Source organism: Melanotaenia boesemani, chromosome 24 (assembly GCF_017639745.1).
Source record: "Melanotaenia boesemani isolate fMelBoe1 chromosome 24, fMelBoe1.pri, whole genome shotgun sequence".
Lineage (NCBI taxonomy): Eukaryota > Metazoa > Chordata > Actinopteri > Atheriniformes > Melanotaeniidae > Melanotaenia > Melanotaenia boesemani.
Genome location: NC_055705.1, coordinates 22888570 through 22910284, shown reverse-complemented (window position 1 = coordinate 22910284; position 21715 = coordinate 22888570). Strand labels below are relative to the sequence as shown.

Below are 21715 nucleotides of genomic sequence, written 5' to 3'. Positions count from 1 at the left end.
CACATGCTTTTAACCCACTCATGTCCTTCACACTGAAGGAAAAAAGAAAAATCATAAAACCAGATTGCAGACTGGAAACGAGCTTCTGAACGCATCGCTGCAGAGAAAGAATGGCGTTCCTTACATCCCTGTTTCTTAGATGCTGAAGAGGAGGAGAGGTTTACAGCGTTGTAGAACAATTGCTTTGATTATTGATTGAAATTCTTATTATGTTCTAATTAAAAGCTGGATTACAGACGAGGCAGAGGGGTCCTTCAGCTACACAGTCTTTGATTAATTTATCATCAAGAATTAATCAAAATGGCCACAGATGTTCATATTAGATTCAGAGGCACCTTCAATTGTTAGCCGTGATGGGCATGATGGTGTACTCCAGAGAACCAGTTAGCCATCCTCTCATGGGTGTAGAATTGAATAGGGGTGGTATTGGTATGTCCCTACTTATGTCCGGTAAGTCCTGAGTTTTCCAAACCATTTTCCATCGGACAAACGGTTGAGCGATCATTGCGGCACTACTCTATCTGTACCAAGCAACCACTGTCCATGCTTATAACCCATTTAAACTTTTACAGCTGGCTCTTAATGCTTGTTTCTTGCTAACCTGATTAGCGTCTCCTGGTGCTTCTAGCTAGCACTAGCTACAGCCAGAGAGCGGTGCTAACGGTAATTATGTCATCGGTCACAAGGTCAGGAGTAAAGAAAAAAAAAAAAGGTGGACATTGGTATTTTTTTCGAGTGAGTCAGTGTAAATGTTTATATTTTCTTTATTTCTGCTGAGTCATCAATGATGGTAAAAAACAACAGTGAGTCAGTAATAAACTTATTTCCTTAGCATGAATCAGGGTGGTATTTTGTTAGGCGAATTAATCAAAGCTGCAGTTCAGAGGGTGGAGATGATGATGCAGAGGGTGGAGATGATGATGCAGAGGGTGGAGATGATGGTGCAGAGGGTGGAGATGTTGGTGAGGAGGGTGGAGATGATGATGCAGAGGGTGGAGATGATGATACAGAGGGAAGAGATGATGATGCAGAGGGTGGAGATGATGATGCAGAGGGAGGAGATGATGGTGCAGAGGGAGGAGATGTTGGTGAGGAGGGTGGAGATGATGATGCAGAGGGTGGAGATGTTGGTGAGGAGGGTGGAGATGATGATGCAGAGGGTGGAGATGATGATGCAGAGGGTGGAGATGATGGTGCAGAGGGTGGAGATGTTGGTGAGGAGGGTGGAGATGATGATGCAGAGGGTGGAGATGATGATACAGAGGGAAGAGATGATGATGCAGAGGGTGGAGATGATGATGCAGAGGGAGGAGATGATGATGCAGAGGGAGGAGATGATGGTGCAGAGGGAGGAGATGTTGGTGAGGAGGGTGGAGATGATGATGCAGAGGGTGGAGATGATGATGCAGAGGGAGGAGATGATGATGCAGAGGGAGGAGATGTTGGTGAGGAGGGTGGAGATGATGATGCAGAGGGAGGAGATGATGATGCAGAGGGAGGAGATGTTGGTGAGGAGGGTGGAGATGATGATGCAGAGGGAGGAGATGTTGGTGAGGAGGGTGGAGATGATGATGCAGAGGGTGGAGATGATGATGCAGAGGGTGGAGATGTTGGTGAGGAGGGAGGAGATGATGATGCAGAGGGTGGAGATGATGATGCAGAAGGTGGAGATGATGATGCAGAAGGTGGAGATGATGATGCAGAGGGAGGAGATGTTGGTGAGGAGGGTGGAGATGATGATGCAGAGGGTGGAGATGATGATGCAGAGGGTGGAGATGATGATGCAGAAGGTGGAGATGATGATGCAGAAGGTGGAGATGCAGGTGAATTCAGGGCTGTGACCTGTTGGAAATAACTGACTGAATGAAAGTGAAGTCATGTCAGACTCTGGTGTTTCTCTCACCTTCTCTTTGCATCGTTCAGACTTAAAAACACATTTTAGTCACAGATTCCTTAAAATGAACCATAAAATATTTAACATGTTTGTTGTTAAAACTGTGAAAAAATGAGCATTTCCTCTCATATAACCAAGTTTATTCAATTACAATGAGTAGAAATGATCATTATAACGTACATTTTTTCTTTAAAATGATGTTTAGTTAAACACTTATTACATCTTTTAATGAAAACATTTTCATTCAGGCTTCATGTTGATGACTAAGTGGATTTTTTGTCCATGAAAAGAATATTTTGCACCATAAACTTCAGATTCTTCAGATTTCACATGCACTTCATTACATGATGCTGCAAAATAAACACGTGTCTTCCGTGGGACACTAATGTCCCCTACGTCCTTGCGTCCCCTCCTGCAGCTGAACCGGACGTGGGTGTAGATGCATCTCAGATGAGAAGCGCTCCGAAGTGTCTGAACCGGCACAAACAAAGCAGTGCACGCTCTCCCTCTCTCTCTCTCTCTCCGTCAGCCATCCACTGATTGGCCGCTCTTCTGTCCTCTGCCGGCTGCGCGAGCGCGAGCGCGGCGTGCAGCCAGCGCGAGACGCCGAGCAGAGGTGGACTCGGTGCGGGTCTGCGGAGCGGACCAGAGCGCGAAGTTGGAGCGACCGGGACAACGGAACAGCACGGTACGGTACGGGTAGGTGTCTACAAAACGCGCGTGCGTGTGAGTGTGTCTTGCATCCTTGGGCGCGCGCGGCTGCCTCTGAGTGAACCTGAGTCCAGCCGCTGGTTCCTCTTTGGTCATGAAACCATCATTTGACTTGTTTCTGTTGCTGATAATTTCCTGGCTCGTGCAGGCTTCATGTCCGGCTGTTACAGTGGATGTTTATTATTTTCTTTGTTTACTTTTGGGCATTTTTAGTTTATTTTCTGGCGTCACGTCACGTCCACGCAGCTGCTACCAATTGGTGCCTAACAGATAATCCACGAATCTGTATAATCCCTGGTTTTAAGCGCGTGCCATCGTTACTGATGTGTGCTTCAGAGGAAGATGAAACAAAGCAGAGACAGAATAAATCCAGATTGTCTAAGTAGATGGGAGCGTTGTGCACTTTAAAGCCTCAGTGATTTATCTGGCTGCTAATCCATGTCACCTAAACATAAACTAGTAAAATCCACCAGCCTTCTGTTTCATGGCACAGAGGGATGAGAGGCACCCAGCTGTGTTTCATCACTCTGTCAGATACAGCTGCACTGCTCCAGGAAGGCAACAAATGTAGGCTAACCTTTACTGACATGCTGCTCAATAGGATTTTACCTTGAAGTCAAAGAGTCGGAAACAATCATTCACAGCCGACTAAGCCTCCCGAACTCCTTTTCCACAGATTTATTTTGACTTTGAAACGCAAATGCCACGGATCTACAACGTCTACCTCCTCCAGAACTGATCCTCTTTTTGGAATTACGCTGCTCCTTGATGTGGTTGCATTAATACCTCTTCACACTTTCTCAGAGACAGAGCCAACCCCCCACTTTTTAAGCAACTTTGGCTTTTTGAGCTAAAAAAACAAGTCTGGGGTGTTAATAAAGGCTGATGCTGCCAAATTCTCCCACTTCAGCTGGAGTACGGGCACGCGGCCAGGTGCTGGAGGAATGTTTCACTTTACTTTGGGATTGTCCCAGGATTTAATCTCCCATGATATGAAATGTAGGGATTTATTTTTAGATGGGCAATAGAAAATCCAAATATTTGTTTTATTCAAGTGGATAAGTGTGGAAGTCTGGTTTGAAGCGAAGATGAACTGATTTCTACTTTAGTTTTACCGTATTGGCCATGTAGTCGTAGATGCAGCTAAAATATAAGAATAAGACTGAGAACTGCCAACAAGCCATTTTTTTCTGTTTTTAATTCAACTGGCTTTCAGGAGAAAAAATCTTGTTATTGAAACAAACACACAACAGAAACTATTTCCATGTTTCCACTTTTTCCTCATTTCCAGTTATTCCTGCTACTATTTACCTGCTATCCTCACTAAACCAACTCCAGCTCAGCTGCTTTGTGGCGCCACCGTGCATCAGAAACGTCTTCTTGGCTTTATTCCAGCCATAGAGGAGCATTATTTTTCTTCTTTTCACACACACATAGAACTTTCTGCTCACTGGTTGATCTTTGGCTGCTCCTGATTGGACGTTACCGTCAATCTAAGCTCTCTGATTGGTGGAAAGTCTGACAGGAAGTGGCTTCATCATCATGTCCAGGTCTAAATAGAGGTCTCTTAGCAACATAGTAGTGATGGTGATGTTTTTATGGTGAAATGTGATAAATAATGCTGTTATCATGGATCATTGTGGATTTACCAGATAGAGTCTCTGAATAAAACTACATTTAGTGGCTGGATTGTAAACCTCCTGGACGGGATAGAAATGCTGGAAAACTTCCGTAGATCAGCTAAAGGGTAAAATATCCATCACAGAGCTACACACTACCATTCCTGGAACACTGATCAGGATAGAAGAGATAGAGGTTGGGACGAAGGGATCTAGAGTTTTAATGGTTAAACATGAACTACATCTTTTGACGTCCTGTGAGAGGAAGCAGCCCCTGCCTGCCTGCCTCTGTGTATCTAGTAAACCTGGTTTGAACTCGTTTTGACCTTCACGTGGGGGGTTTTATTTGTAAAAGCATCCCATCTGGATGAATGTGACACAGAATCAATGGTTTAAATGTTTACTATCACATAATTCCACATGTGGAAAATAGAAAACGAATGTTGGGCTGAAATGATTCTGCAGCAGGTGCAACCAGATGTTCTTAATTACATCACATTTTAGTCCTGGAAATGACTTGAGTTGGATTTGCGGTGTAACACTGACCCTCCCAGAAGAGATGAACCGAGCATGACAGTGATGAATGTTGTTTGTAAAGGCTGTAAAAGAAAAGTGGATTGCAGCCAGGCTTATTAACTCATTCATAGTTTCGCTCATTGTGCTTTTGATGTTGTGTCTCGTGTCAACACGGATTAAAGGAAAACTCTGTCTGTTGGTAGCTTGTGTTCTGCGTGAAATGGCATTTTGGTTTTTCCTCGGGGAAACATGCTTCAGCTCGGCTCATCAAATGTCAGCAGTTCTTTTTTTCCACTGCCTCCTTTGGAAACGTCTCTTTATGAAAACCATCAGTTTAAATTTGGCCCGTTTTCCTGTCATCAGCTGGTTTCATGCCGCGCTCTGCTGTTCATCATCAGTCACCGTTAACTGGGCTGAGAAGTAAAACCTGCACAGAAACAGAGCAGATTATTGGAGATATTCATGATCATTTTGTCATAGAACAGCTGGGTGTAACTGACACAAATGTCATAGTTTCTTCTGTGATTTATTTAAAGCAGTAATCTCCAGCCCTGGTTCTCAAGGCCCACCATCCTGCAGGTATGCAATGTTTCCCTGCTGCAACACACCTGATTCAAACCAAATGGATCTCTGACGCTCTGCACAAGTCTGAGCCATAAATTTGAGTCAGGTGTGTGGAAGCAGGGGGACACTGAAAGTTTGCAGGATCATGGGCCTTGAGGACCAGAGTTGGGGATCTTGAGTGTAAAGGACTGATTGTTGAATAAATTGTGTTATATCTGGATCTAACTGGGAGGCACTGGATTGTAACTGGAGTGAAATAGAATCTGACTGGACTTGTACTGAACTCGTTTACATTCTGTTTAAAGTTCCTTTTAATTTCTTGTTCATGATTTTTCCATCAAAGTGGTTCCAGTGCTGGTTTACAGACTTGTGCTAGAGCCATTTTTAGCTAGTTCTCTGGTTTTGATTCTTCTTATGATAAAAATTTGTCTTAAGCAACGTTAGGAACATGGCTCAGTTGTTTCGGGGGGACCTTTTTGACTGCTGCACCACTAAACCTGCAGCAGAGCAGGTGTGTTCTTAGAGATGTTGGGCAGTGAAAATGGACTTGGAAAGTCCAGAAAGCGAAGCTGTAGCAGAGCTTAAAGTTGAACATGGTGATGTGTCTGTTGTCTGAAAATAATAAGCTGGGTTTAAAAGGTTTGACGGCGACCAAATGACGACTAGCTGCTGCAGCAGGTAAAGTTTGCAACACAAGCTGCAGAACAAAGAACGGCTGAAACTAAGATCAGCAAACTACGTTGCACACAGGGAAGCTGAACCGTAACATCCCATCTGCATCCCGGACAAGAACGGAGGCAGACAGCAGGGAGCAAAGCTTCTCATATAAAGCACTGATTTATTGTTAGTTTCACAGAACAGGAGGATGCTGGTCAGAACGCTGATAAACTGACACCTGCTGCAGACACGGTTTTATTCAGTGTTCCTCTGTTTCTATCAATAAAATGTATTGAAAGTTTATTTACTACTTTAATTATTTTTTTTCTTGTATCACTAAGTGTTCATTACCTTCATGTGTAGAAAAAGAGCAACCCAAACGAAACCCCCAAACCACTGACATGTCTAACTTAGAATAATTTTGTACCATTTTTTCCAGTTCCTGAAATAGAAAAGTGGAACTTAATGGAATTTCTTTGTTTTTGTTGTTTAATTATTGTAGAAGAAATTTAAAAATGTGCATCTTTATGATGCAGCTGATCTCTTTATTACCAGGCAGGGTGCAATGCAACTAAACTAAATTGTCAGATGTGAGCCAATCAGCTGCACACAACAATCAGAGTAATAATTACAAATAAATACAAACATGTTACAGTTGTGAGATCATGGCGGTGCATTGCATTATGGGATACATGCAGCATAGACTCTTTGGATTTGTTCAGGTGCATTCATCCGAGTACTTTTTACATGCTGCAGATGCAATAGTTTGCATACTGTGAAATAAGTTTGGCTTAATCAGTACATCATGATTTAGCCCCTCCTGCAGCTGCTGGTGGGTGGGGACAGATTAGCATATTTATTTTCTCAAAGAGAGGACAAAACTGGACCCTGAGTCACCCTGAAGCCATTTTAAGGCCATAGGAGTTTTTTTTCATGGCAAATATTGGACATGAAGAAATGTGCTGTACAGATTATGTATTATAATAAATCCTGGAGTGAACGGAGGTCTGTATTATTCTTCCTTTCCATGGTTTTCTGTTGCCTGCTGGTGAAGCAAAAAGGAAATCTTCTGTAAACTCCGCCCTCTGATTGGCCTTCATCTGACCAAGCAGCCCCCTGAATTGTAATTTATATCAGAAAATTTAACCCTAACATGTTATTAATAATGACTCCTGTTGCTGCAGGATTATTCTTTTAATGCTGCAGAGAGGAGCATCTCTCAAGGAGGCTCTCTCTTCAGCCCGTAAAGTATTGCATCATTATTATTTATTTGGTCTTCTCTTAATAAGTAATGGTTAATCTGTTTAAATGAATCATAACATGATGAGGTGATCCGTTAGAGAAGATCTTTACCTCATCACGTCTTTTCATGCAGAATGAATGGCTTCTAAATGAGCACTTATGAAGTAGACAGCATTCAGTTTTCAGGATGTAAATACTGATTCCTGCAAGCTTTTTACTCCTCTGAGGGTTTTCATGTTGGTGTGCTCTGACCTGTGCTGGGAGTGGGGGGTGGGTCTGTGGATCAGGCCTTAGAAAGCAGCACATGGGTTTATGTTTTTCATCAGCGGCTGTGACCGTCGTCCAGAGTTTATTGGATCATTTGATAATCTTGTTGGCTGGAGCTTCGCCATGCATGTCCTTTGCTTCTGAATATGATTGTGCAGGCACAGATGATAGATTTAAACCCAGCAACACCATACTGTGATCATGATGATTTCTTTTCATCCATCTGTGCTTGCAGACCTGCTTATTTCTTCTATTTTGGATGTTTTCCACATTGGTGCAATGCTAGTATTGAAGCAGAAGAAGAAACTACAAATCATTGCATAATACAGGGAGTTAATCAAATCAAACTTTATTTATAAAGCCCTTTTCATGCATAACATCACAAACTGCTTTACATAATGCATAATATGCATGTGACTCGGCACCGATGAAACAGGTGAGGAAATGATAACCGAGGGGTCCATCAATATCAAGAGCCACCTCACCCATGACCACAGAGGTCGTCACCATGGAAACCATCCAGATTAGGGCAGACCGGGTCTACACCACATCCGCAGGGCTGCAGTGCAGGGCCCCGACTACCCAGACAAGGACAATCACCACGGCAACGACCACGCAGCCAAAGCAGCCAAAGCTCCCGATGTGGAGGAACCCAATGAGGAGAACAATGGCGTGGAAAAAATTAATAACACAAAAAAGATCAAATCTAAAAATAGTAGCAACAAATAAACATGTATAAAAATATACATAAGAGTTCATTTTAATTATCCGCTTGGTTAAAACAGATCAAAAAAGCAGAATTAAGAAGGTACAAAAACAGCTAGCAGATTGAAAATGAATAAGTAAATAAAAATTACACAATTTAATAACTGAGCAAAAGGTAAACTGGATTAGTTTAAAAGTAAGGAAATGAAAAATAATTTTTTTTTATAAGCTAAAAGATGAGTCTCTCTGTTTCCTGACATTTTACTGCAAACCAGCATGATGGAAAGTGACGCATGTCCTCATTTCTGCCGCAGTCTAAGTGGTTTGATTAGCTTGAGCTTGTCACAGTAATCTTAATGAAAAGATCTTTATTCCCATGGTGCACCCTGAGGGTCGCGCCAGTATCTGTGTCTCCTAGGCAGGTTGGAGAGCAGGGCTGAGCTAGCCTCATGCATCTCCCATGCATCGCGTTATCTCCTCCCCTGCACTTATTTATTTATTCTAATGGCTTTTGGGGATTTTGCCGGTTTGTCTGCTGTGTTTGTAAATGCCTCCCAGTTCCATCCCTGGTCAGCTAGACCAGATTTTCATTATAGCAGTCAAACAGCACCAGATCTTCCATCTCCTGGTTGGGCTCTATGACTGTTTGGCTTCTAGTGCCCTAAATTAGAGCTGCAGCAGACGACTTTGTAGGAAATCAGTAATTGCATTGGCTAGTCCAGTAATCAGATGATGGATTATGTTTCTTTATTTAAGGCAAGGAAAATGTATTTATTTACCACATTTCATACACAAGACAACCCAGTGAGCTAATTGGGTTATTAGATGGCAATAACTAGGCCTGTCGCGATGAGACAAAGGTCTTATTGCACGATAAGAAAAAATGAGCCTGATAAGTTTGGCCGCCTCGATAAATTCTTTATTTTTTCTTACTTTAACATACTGTGTATGACAGTAAGTTTCACTATAGGTATCTCGACTGAACGCTCTCGTTTCATACGGAGTGATCTCTCTCGTGTCATATTTGATATTTTTTTTGAAGAGCAGTTTTGTTTACAGAGCAGAGACTTTATTCATCATACTTAGTGTTTTTGGTTGTTTGGTTTTCATTCAGTGTTAATGAGACTGTTCTGTTCTATTTATTGTTTTTAGTTTGTTTAAAATTATTTCCAGTTCCACTGTAAAATGTTCTTTAGAAATGAAAGTTTATTGATCTTTGAAAGGGTGCACTTGCATTATTATTCAAAGTGGTTTAAAAATGACATTAAAACTTTCCACAATATCATCGTTTATCGTGATAATTTCTAAGAAAATGTATCGTGCAGCAAAATTTGTGATTGCGACAGGCCTAGCAATAATATGCATTTAAATGAGAGATTTAAACAGGATTTTTTTTTTAACAGGAACCAGTCATTGGTTTCTTCTCTGAAAATGCATCTGGTTTAACTTCAGATTTTCTATCAGCTAGAATTTACATATAGTCACAATTAACCAGGTTAATGGTTAAAAATGTGTTTTCTATGAACTTTGGCTATTACAATGTTGATGATAGTCTCATAGAACAGCAGTTAGCATCTGTTAGCTCATCTGTTGCTGCTGAATGCAGCTGAAATCCTAAAAAAGCCTCTTATTTATTTACTTTATTAGCAGTGAATCAGAAATAAAGACTGTAAAAACAACAGTTAAGACTATGCTTAAAAATATTCTTGCTTTTAACAACTTGCACTCATCGTTATCATGTGGTTCTTGGTTTAGGGTGCTTGCATACCGTCTGCAGTACTGCTTTTTGTTTTTTCCGTCCATGATCTCGGACGTAACCAAACATTAACCTTCTCTGTTGTTGCCATGTTTATTGTTTTGTTTCCAAACCACAAATTCAGCAACTCTATTTAGTTTTGGCGCTCTAATATGCCCCCTGGTGGAATCCTGGGGTAACAAGCATAGCAAGGATGTGAATAATTACGCTAATGATGGAGGCAGTTGACTACACAAACATGAGGTTAAACAGCAAGTATAGTTTTGGCCTACATCTTAACCAGCAGTCACTGATTTTACAAGAGCAACATCCTTAAATAAAAAATATTGGAATAAAAACAGAAAACATCCTACAGGATTTGTAAGATGCTTCTTGTTTTCTGACTTTAGACAACAAAAAATCCACCGTTATGTTTAAACATGGAGCTGTGTCTGCTTTATTCTTAGTGCCGAGCTGCACAGGAAGTGATGTTTCTTTTGACCAATCATTGCATTGCGGTGTTTCAAGCGCCACCCTTTTTTGTTGAATCTGTAAGATTGGGACCCCCAATAGAAGGGTCCTAAAACAGTGGGACGTTTCAGGTCTGATAGTCTGAAACCCTTCCCAGTTTTTGCCTGTGGAAACACACAAAAAAAGTGTACTAACCCCTACCAGACTGAACCTGTTGGTGGAAATGGGACCTATACCGATTCATATTATGATGCTTGTTCATTTGACTGGATGTGGAAACTAGAAACTAAATGCCAAGATGCTGCAGCACAGATGTGCTAGTGTGGGAAGCTAATTAGCTTTTAAGCCTCATTTCTGCTTCTTTAGGTATGTAAACAGGTAAATGGGTATGTCTGCTTCAGGCGTCCCAGTCCACACACTCCCCATGTTGTTAGGCAACACATCCACTAGAGGGCAGAGTTCTGGTGGTACTACTCTGTTATGTCTGGGTACGCATCTGCAAGCTGTCTGAAAACAGACTGAAAGATTATCAAAATAACCGAAGAAGACTCCGTCAGGATGTGTATTTAGTAACTGATGTGGTCTCAAACTTTGGACATTTTCACCTTTTTTTCTGACTTTGCTCCTCATTTTCTTTGGTTTCCCTTCGGCTGCGCGATCAAATCAAGCCGGCTGCAGACATGATGGAGCTAATTGAGTGTTTCTGTTTGTGTGAAAGTGAAGCTTTGAAGAAAATAATCACATCAAGGATTTTTTTTTTTTTGTAGCTGACTTATTTCAGCTCTAATTAACATATTCAAAGACTTTTTTTGTCTTCTGCCTTTTTCTGCTGCTGCATTGAAACCATACCATCTATTATTGATATTAACAGAAAGTTTTTCTGTTGGCTTCATTACATTCGGAGACCCTGTGGGTTATGAAAGGCATTAAAAGAGACATCCAAAACAACATTAATTCTCCAATATGCTGTTCATAAATTCATAAATAGAAATCTCCTTTTCTTTTTTTCTGTCTCATACCCCGCCAGCCCTCCTGGTTCCATGCTGATATTTATATTCAGCATGGTTTGGGGGGAAAATGGGATGAAAAGTTGAAGTCTTTGTGTTCTTCGCTCTCCAGCTTCATTAATTAAATGCAGGGAACACAGTAGCCCCTCTGTTTCCTCAGAGGGAAATCTGTTTAGTTTTATTTTTGGAGGTTGTGTAGATGACATTTGGTGTTAGTTTTGGTGTAATTTGGCAGGTGATATTAATATCTCGCTGGGTGTGGAGTCCACATCAGTCAGTATCTGCTTTCAGTGAGCACACATGCCTCTGTGGACCCAACTAACCCATTTTAATAGTTATGTGTTAAACTCTCAGACCTAATTAGAGTTTGTGCACAAACACCATACAGACCATCATTAATCTTCACGCAACTAGATGCAGAACCAATTATGTAAGAAATGCTTGATGCATGTTACATCTTTATCCTGTGTGGCTTTTATTTAGATTTGACATTTGCTTCAGAAAATGATTTCTAGCTAATTGATTTTGCAGGAAAGCAGATGAATGTGGAGCAAATCTTATCTTCATCATATCCCAGGTGGTCTTATTAACAGCCTTCAGCTGTAGGGAAATAAATGCATGTGCATGAGACTGACAGACCAGGTGAATTAGCTTTTTCTGGACTGAACAGGTGTTTCCTATCAAACAGTCATCCTGCCTCTACTCTGGAACTCTTGTTGCTTTGTTTTATGGTATGTTTGTTATCTATGTACTTGTATGTCATTGCTTTTATTCTTTGCTCTCTTAAAAGCCATATGTGGCTTTCTTTAGTTTCCAAATTCCTCCAGTGGTGCCCCATAATGTTTTCCATTAATAATTTTATTGGATTTCATCAACTGTCCTTGGAATGGGGCTATTTTCCTGAATTGGTTGGATTTTATTCACAAGAATTTTATTCAGTTTGATTAAATTCAAGTTATTTACAAATATTTATATAACACTAATTTTTCTTGAATATTAAATATAATCTCAGATAACCAATTTCATAAAATACAGAGACCATTTACACGGCCATCAAAAACAGATATCTGGTAGTAATGAGATTAATAATACAATACGATGCGTCTGAATACACTTCTGAAATCTGATATTTGAAACATTATTGTCTACATTTTCCAGTCTATTATCAGATTTGTTTCGGAGTATGTTCATGGTGACATCACTTCCTCTTATTTTCAAAACCCTGGGTGTTTGTTTGACATGGCAGAGCCAGCGGTATAGCATTAGCTGCTAATGTTTGAGCCTGCGGTCTTACCGTTAGCTGCTAATGTGAGAGGTTGCGGTTTTAGCATTAGCTGCTAATGTGAAAAGTAATAAGATGCTAAAGAGTTTACAGGTGAATGAAAACATCTATTCTGATTTACTGCCGGCAATGCGGACCGAGCTCTGACTGGTCGTACAGGGACCGGACAGCTTGTACAAGCGGGTCCATATGCCCAGAGTACCCCCCACAGGAGTCCCCGGGGGACACGGTTGAATGCCTTCTCCAAGTCCACAAAGCACATGTAGATTGGTTGGGCAAACTCCCATGCCCCCTCAAAGACCCTGAAGATGGTGTAGAGCTGGTTCACTGTTCCACGACCAGGACTAAAACCACACTGCTCCTCCTCAATCCGAGGTTCGAATATCCGACGGACCCTCCTCTCCAGCACCCCTGAATAGACCTTACCGGGGAGGCTGAGGAGTGTGATCCCCCTGTAGTTGAAGCACACCCTCCGGTCCCCCTTTTTGAAAAGAGGGACCACCACCACAGTCTGTAAGTCCAGGGGAACTGTCCCTGATGTCCATGCGAGATAGGCCACGTTTCCAGCTACCAGCTCTTTGGGAATCACCCAAAGATCAGACAGTTTTTGACAAACTGATCTTTGCTGGTTTTTACAGATGGAACTAAAGAAATGGGAACAAATGATGCATCTTTGTGATAGTTTACAAGTGTGTAAAGATTCCATTTAAAACTGCTTTGTTTCTAAGTTGTCTATTGAAGACACAAGACTGGTTTATATGTTGATTTTAGGAGCTTTTTTGTGTTTGAATGACTCATAGATCAGTGTTAGAGCAAAACTATTGAATTGGGGCAGATTTTCTCACTTATGATGGCTAATTCAGCATTTATCCTGCATTCTCTGAGCTCTCTCCAGCCAATGAAAGTCATTCCCGTGTATTAATATACTGTAGATGAATAAATTAGCCTGCAAGTGATGGTGCTACTTGCAGACTTGTGTGTAGAAGATGGATGTTTTGGCAATATTATTTCCAATAAGAAGTCTTGAACATAAATGTGCCTGTTTATCAAAGGAATAACTAATACACGACTTAAACATTTCAGTAAGAAAATAGTATAAAAGTTGTTACAGTGGTGAAGTGTGTGTCCTTGGCAGAGGTGTTTCCATTGTATGCATTCACAGTATCGACAAGGCTGAATGTTACTGAACAGCAGATAAATGGATTCTTTGTGCAGCGAATGTGAACTTATTTTTATGCCGATGATACTCCGATTTATCTCCCACTGAGTAAAGAAAATGATTAATGCTGTCAAAAATAACACGTTAATGGTGGTATCGAATTTATCTAATTAATTATGTTAACCGTCTCTCTTGTTGCTTTTGTTCATTCAGCCCAGAAGGAGGAAAGTAACGGTTCATGCTTCACACTGGCACATATTTACCCCTAAGTATTGTTCTTGGACATGCTAGCTAAAGTAAGCAACATTTATCAGTCTCATGTCAATCAGATCCATGTCTCTGTCATGGAAGCAAGGGGGTGTTTTCACTAGATCATTGGTGCTGTGCAGATATTGGAGACACAGGTCTGATCATTTAGGGGCCATTAATGTAGTGAGAACAATTATAAACAGGTTCTGAGATATAAATCAGAGGAGCTTTCCTCTATAATAAAGTAGCTGACAGGTGGTAGAAAGGATTTTTACTTCAGACATGCAGGGGCGGTTCTAGAAAAGTTCTGATGGGGGCCAGTCAGGAGCACTGCCCAGGAAAAGGGGGGCACAATGAGATATACTTTTTAAAGGTCTTTTATTTTATGTAATATTCAATAGATTTTTACAACTAAAGTGATCAAGCCAAGAAAACCTCATGGTTTGCTCTTTCTGTTGATACAATACAGAAAAAACAGACAGATTTTCAGCATGGTGATCAATCATGATTGTGATTAATCATGATTGTGATTATTCATGATTAATTTACTTCTAAGCTGTGATTAATCTGATTAAAAAATGTATTCACTTGACAGCCCTAGAAATAATTACTCTCCTTCTCCGTTAGCCTACAACTTGATGGCACATCGTCTTTTAAAATGAAGATCTTCTACTGATCTTGGCGCCATTTCAGTTTTTGACAAATATTTAAGTTTTGACTCGCAAGTTAAGTCTGTTTTTAAAAAAATGGCTTCTTTTGCTCAGAGATCTTTCTCCAAGATCAACATTTCTTTCTTTTAGTGATTATGAGGGGGTCATGCATGCTTTTATCTTTTCTAGTTTAAAATATCGTGACTCTTCTTTTAAAGATATAAACCAGCCTTACCTTAACCTTCTCCAGCTGGTTCAAAAATCTTTGTTCTAAATAAGTCCTAGACATCTACCTACTCCCATTCGAACATGACACTGTTTATCTTTTAGGATTTTGTGTCACTCTGATTAAAAATCTATAGACTTATATGTTGGTTTTTTTGTGTGTGTGTGTATGTTTTTTGTGCATTCTGGCCAAAACCAGATGTGATCGAGCTCTTCCTTTCCTGGCACTAGAATGAGCTCCCCTCCCAGATCGCATGTTGTGTGGTCTCTTTTTGTCTTTTAATGGATTTTAACCTTTTGTTTTTAGCCTTTTAATTTCTTTTAGTGTATTCTACCTTTCTAATTTCTTTATTGTAACCTCTTAACCTGCTCATTTCTTTTAATACATTTAAACTTTTAGTGTATCTTGTAGTTTTTAGACGTCTTTAATATTTACAGATATATTACTGTATTTGGTTTCTCAAGTCTTTTAATGTAGTTTTAAAGCACAGATTTTCTGGCTTAGTGTGTTTCAGCAGTTATATTTTGCATGTTCAGCACATTGGAAAACACGTGTTTTGTAATGTGCTATATTAATAATGTGGATGCTGGTCTTTCCAGAAGACATTGTTCCAGAAGTCTGGTGGTTTCTTGAGATGCTGTGCTGCCACGTTGTTTTTTCTCCTGCAGCCCTTCCCAACAAGCCTTACTGGTTCAGTCTTTTTCTAACTGGACTGTCGTGAACTTTAATATTTACCTGCTGCTGGAGGCCTGGAGAGTCTGAGATGAGACCATCCCATTGTTTATTTCTTCATTTTGGTTTAGTTTTTGTGATTTAAATGTTGACATGGTGCAATCTGTGTTCACTCCTGGGCAGCAGCCACAATGTCATTCTTTATAAAGGTTGATGCAAACTAATAATCAATATGATTAATGATCAAGGTGCAGCCCTGGTGGTGCATAGGAGGAAAAATGATCTGATCACGTAGACCTCACAGACCCATGCAGGCGAAATGTTGACAAATGAGAAACAACCGGGAGTTTATCTAAACAAACGCACACGTTAAATCCTTTTCTTTGTTTGCTGCTGCAGACGTGTTTTATTTTCGATTCGACTTTGCTCTCATGGTAGCACAGAGGTGGCATAAAACAACAAAATAAAAAACAACCCTTCCCCCTGAGCACCCGGTAAACCACGAAGATGGTGACAAAGCGTACTGGAGGTTTGTTTGGTATAATCATTTCTGGGAGCATGTTTAGTCTCAGGCATTCGGGGGGCTTTTTGTTGTTTTTGGCTCTTCAGGCGGGCTTATCTTTGCAGGGAAGCCTGTAAATGTGTTATACAGTGTGATGCACTCCATTAGCCTCTGAGTTTAGTTTGCATACATGCTTTACAATGATCTGCAAATGATAAACGGCTTCTCTGGAGCTGTAACTGAAGATCCTTTTATCTTTTTAGATGACTTCAGAAATGCCTGTCTTATCTAGCTGCGTTTTAAAGAGAAAAAAGAACTAACAGGATCAGGCTAATGTGTGCTCTGCTGAGATGAACACAGTGTCTTATCTAATATGTGAGCTCCATGCATTTTTTACAGTATAGTTGATTACATTCTCTGGATGGTTTTTCATATTTAACCAGCTGCAGGCGGTGTGGGTTTTACTTGCGAAATAAAGGCCATTATTATTCAGTACATCAACACAATAGACATTCATTTATTTCTGTGTATTCACTGCTGTGCTTTCATGTTGTTTATATATTTATGTCATTATATTTGTAGTTTCTGTGCAAAATTTTGAAATAATTTCTCATTTATTCGGGGATGTTTGTTCTGCTCCCTGTTGTCTGGATTATTATTAAGCCTGGGATATGCCTGTACCAGAAATAGGTTTGGGGATTTTAATATCCGCCTAATAAGTAAGAATATATCTTTAATCAGTGACTTCTGCCCGACCCGATCACCTGTGGGAATGTGTGTGACCGAGCATCTTGGGTGGAATTTGACTCTATCCATGTGTCTTTTAATGGGCTAAATATAGTTAGTTAATGCAGACTAGAAGTTATTAAAACCCAACCGAGCTTAACTACAACCCATCTGATCTCAGCTGTCCTGCGAAAACAGGTTTGGGTTAAATTGGGCATCACTAATCTGAAGTGTTCATAGTTTATATGAAACATCTTATATACTGTATTTATCATTCCTAGGACTATATTGCTAATTCCTATAAATGTTTTACTAATTGGACTAAATTACTAATTCTTATGGTTTCTTTATTAATTCCTAGGGCTACATTACTAATTCCTGGGACTATTTTACTGGTTCTTGGGACTTCTTTACTCACTCCTACATTAATTGGGCGACTATCCTCTCGTTTCCACTTAAAGTAATGTGTGTTTTTTAGGAGGAGGTATGTCATGGTTCACGGTGTGGTTCCTGATTCTTGTTTGGTTTTTGTCTGTTTCGGTTTGTTATGCCTCAGTCTTGGTTCATAGTTCTGGGTTTTCGTCATGTGTAGATTCCGTTCATTCTTTAGGTTTTCAGCTTTGTCATGTTCAGATTTTCTGTTTTCCCTCCTGTGCTCAGTTTTCTGTCCCTGGCTCGTTATTTCACCTGGTTGGATTTCTCATTCACTTCACCTGCTCCTAATTACTCCCCCTGTCTATAAATACCCCATGGTTTTCACTTTGCTTTGTCAGATCCTTATGTGGTTCATCCCCTGTAATGTGTGTTTCCCTGTTCCTGAGTTTTACCTGCACCACTTCTGCCTCCTGCCTGATCCACCTGCGTTTGGGTCGTCACCCCCACCAACACTCAAATAACCATTTTTTACTGTGTTCCAGGTGAATTTACTCTGACACAGTAGCACATATCTTGATTCTGTAGCAATCTCATGTCTCAGCTTTCTTTTAAGACCAGGATTATACACACATCCCTGGTAGTTGTGTAGATATATTTAATTTATTTTCTGTTTCTATTTTCTGACATACTGGTTCAACCAGTGCTTGGCCTGGAGCGCTACGTAGTACATTTGGTGATAAATATGCTGTATTGTTAGGTGTTGAATCATCTCTCATCTCTTTCTATTCTCCAAATTTTCTGAAGGTCTCTCAAAATTCTTCTTTAGGCATTAGCTGCTAATTTTCTTTAATTTTTAGAAGAATGTGTGTGTGTGGGGGGGATTATCTTTAATTATTGAGGTTGTTTTTCTATTTTCATACTTGTTCTCTTTTGAAACTTCGTCCTCGAAGTCAAAAGATCCCTGCCTGATATTTAACTTATTTCCATTCCTCTCACTCAGAACCACTTATCATGCATTTAATACTTTTCTCTTTCACTGTCAAGGGAGTTAAATTGTTACATAAAAAAATAAAAAGTAAAAAATAACACCACTGAACCAAGAAATGATGCCCCTTCTGGCCTCACCAAACTTAAGATCTGAAGTCTAACAGCTCACTTTACAAAATGTCTCCAGTCAGAAACCTCCAGTAAACATTTGATTTCAACTGTCAGCAGATGGTTTTACCCGGATTCAGTTTAATCTTGATTAGCCATTGACAGCAGCCCAGTATTTTCTATCGTTTTCTACATTATATAATATTGATAATCGGGATTGCACTTGGTCAGCTTCATATCGGCTGGAGGACGTTTTCCGGGCAGCCAAAGAACAAGCAGAAAACATCCAACAGCAAAAGATTTGACAGCTCAAACGGAGTCTGAATGCAGGAGTTTTGAGAGAGACAACTTAGCAAAGAACCGGTTTAAACTGGATCTTTAGGCTCTTTGTCACAAAGGCGCATCATTTGTTCCCATTTCTGTAGTTCCATTTGTGAAAACCAGCAAAGATCAGACAGTCTGACAGAAAACAGGATTTTAGCAGCAACAAGGTGATTCCCATCAGCTGGCAGCTGGAAACTTGGCTTATCTATTATCTATCTTTCTATTTTTCTTCATGTCTTATTTAATTTCACTTATTGCCCTCCTTCTTATGGCTCAAACCGGGACCTAAGTTCTAATTTCGTACCATAAACATGTAAATGTGAGCTGGTATGACAATAAAGTTCCTTGAATCCTTGAATCCTTGAATCCTTATCTCAGCGTGGAGGCAGAAACTGGACACGTGGAGGATAAAAGAAGAAGAGTCAGGAATAAAAACCATCTACAGCAGGCGAACAGGGTCTGAAATCCAGCAAAGACCTGAACCAGGACCTGAAAGGTGTATCTGGACCTTTAGCTGATCCGTCTACTGTTGGCCGAAGCCTCATCAGAAATGGTCTCCATGGAAACGTAGCTGTCAAGAAGCCGTTCTTAAGGAAGGAAACAGGGAGAAAAGGCTGAGGTAGGTCACATGACACAAGAACTGGACTAAAGATCAGTGGAAACTGGTCCGATGGAGGGATGGATCCTCGCCAAAACCCGGACCCCAACAGGTCTGATGGAGGGACGGATCCTCCCCAGAACCCGGACCTCAACAGGTCTGATGGAGGGATGGATCCTCCCCAGAACCCGGACCTCAACAGGTCTGATAAAGGGATGGATCCTCCCCAGAACCCCCCGGACCTAAACAGGTCTGATGGAGGGATGGATCCTACCCAGAACCCGGACCCCAACAGGTCTGATGGAGGGACGGATCCTCCCCAGAACCCGGACCTCAACAGGTCTGATGGAGGGATGGATCCTCCCCAGAACCCGGACCTCAACAGGTCTGATAAAGGGATGGATCCTCCCCAGAACCCCCCGGACCTAAACAGGTCTGATGGAGGGATGGATCCTCCCCAGAACCCGGACCTCAACAGGTCTGATGGATGGACGGATCCTCCCCAGAACCCCCCGAACCTAAACAGGTCTGATGGAGGGATGGATCCTCCCCAGAACCCCCCGGACCCCAACAGGTCTGATGGAGGGATGGATCCTCCCCAGAACCCGGACCTCAACAGGTCTGATGGATGGACGGATCCTCCCCAGAACCCCCCGGACCTAAACAGGTCTGATGGAGGGATGGATCCAGAAACATCCAAATGAGGACTTTGAAAAGACCCCCAAGGATCCTGGAGAACTCTTCCTGAAGACCATGTTGAGGATTGATCGGAACTAGTTTAGATATTAGCTATTTATCTTGTGTCCAGTGAAAGTTATTAATATTCAGGTAAATCATTTTTATGGGGGGAAACTTGAAACAAGAAACTAACCGCTGCATGTTGACGTCCTTCAGTGGGAATACAGTCGTGCTGTTTTGGACTGAAAATCAGTGAAACAGCTTCTAGTGTCCATTTGTTAGCTTGTGATGCTGGAGACTGAATGGCTGGAATTATAAACACAGAAAATTACTCAGACTTTGTTCCAGCATCAGGAAAACCACGGATTGGCTTCATTTTTCAGCTTGAAAATTATCCCAAACACGCTGCCAGGGCAGTAAAAGCTCACCTGGGTAGAAAAACACAATGGAAATACTATCAATCATTATGGAAGCAGCGTGGGATCATCTTTATTCTCAGTGTTGGATCATCTCCACAGGGAACGGAACAAAAGGCAGCCAGCATCTAAAGAAGGGCTTTGAAATTCCTGAAGATTACTTCATAAAATTACCAGAAAGCTTTTCTGAGAGGGTTCAGATTGTTAAAGAAGAAAGCTGCTCAGACCAAACATTCACATTTAACTTTGTTCTCCCACAATAAAAGACATTTTCATCTGTTACCGTAGAGACCAATCAGCCTAATTGTTGCTGCATCTGTCTCCTTATTGACATGGTTCCAAGCAGCCTGTGTGAAATGAACCAGAGGACGAGTCCTGCTCTGTGGTATGTAGGATTGCAGCTCCAGCTTCCCACAGTCTGGGTGACGTGTTTGATGTGCCGTGACACCAAGAGAAGCCACAGAAATCCTGCAGGTTCAAAGCTGAACACAGCTGTCTCCACACATAACAAAACACATACACAGAGTTGGATGCAGCAACATTCAGTTCACCAGCTGATGAAAAGCACCGCTGTTCATCCGTCAAATTAGAGGAAGATTTGTCAGCATTCATAGCACAAGGAGCCTGCAGGAGGCTTCACATGCAGCCTCTCTCTCTCACACACACACACACTAGCATGTATGCAGGAGACTTCTTCGTGTTTACTGGGAGCCACTTTTTTCTGACACATGAAGTGAGGGGGTGGAGGCTGCATCCCCATCCTTGTGGGGGGGTTGGTAGTGCCCTGGTCCCCGTACCTGACTGGGGCATTAGGGAGGGTGCTGGCTAGCGTTAGGTAGGCAGGACCTCTGCTGGACGGCTCTCAGGACCCTACAGTCTGAACTGCCTCTGGGTGACTGGCGGCTGTCATCCCTGGCCTCCTGGGGCTTGTGCTTCATGGCCGTTTTAGTTCTAGCTGGGGTCTTCCTCTGCCATCTTCTGGGTGGATGCACGTTCGTCCTTGTAGCGTACCTGTGGTGGGCTGGGATTTGTTCTCAGGGGTGGCTGCTGGTCCGCCTCTGATCTTTGCAGGGGCATGGTCACATTTGCACCCTATTCATTCCTAATATTTTACCGCCATATGTACGTAAACCTGCTGATACAGTCACCATGTCATCCTGTGGGTTTCATGTGGGCTCTTATGGAGTCTCAGTAACAATTTTTCATCAGAAGGGATCATGTTGTGACTTGAAAATAAATATTATTCTGAAAAGAGCAGCAGTCTCTGATATTACTTCTTAAAGTGAAATTTACCAAAAAATTATTTTTGGGAAATTTTATATATATATATATATATATATATATATATATATATATATATATATATATATATATA

General features: G+C 41.2%; 2 protein-coding genes across 3 annotated transcripts in view; one reads left to right on the top strand and one right to left on the bottom strand.

Annotated features, from left to right (window-relative positions):
- Nucleotides 1–867: 867 nt before the first annotated feature.
- Nucleotides 868–1527, bottom strand: LOC121635520 (putative protein TPRXL; the record flags this gene model as incomplete). Its single annotated transcript, XM_041978725.1, has 1 exon — nt 868–1527. A coding segment is annotated over one exon (660 nt), but the record flags the coding sequence as incomplete, so codon positions are not given.
- A 791-nt stretch (nt 1528–2318) lies between these two features.
- LOC121635665 (beta-1,3-galactosyltransferase 1-like) overlaps nt 2319–21715 on the top strand; it is a 157463-nt gene continuing 138066 nt past the window's right edge. For both annotated transcript variants that reach the window (XR_006009507.1, XM_041978944.1), the window contains exon 1: nt 2319–2593. The gene's annotated coding sequence lies outside the window, so the exon portion shown is untranslated. The remainder of the gene's footprint in view (nt 2594–21715) is intronic.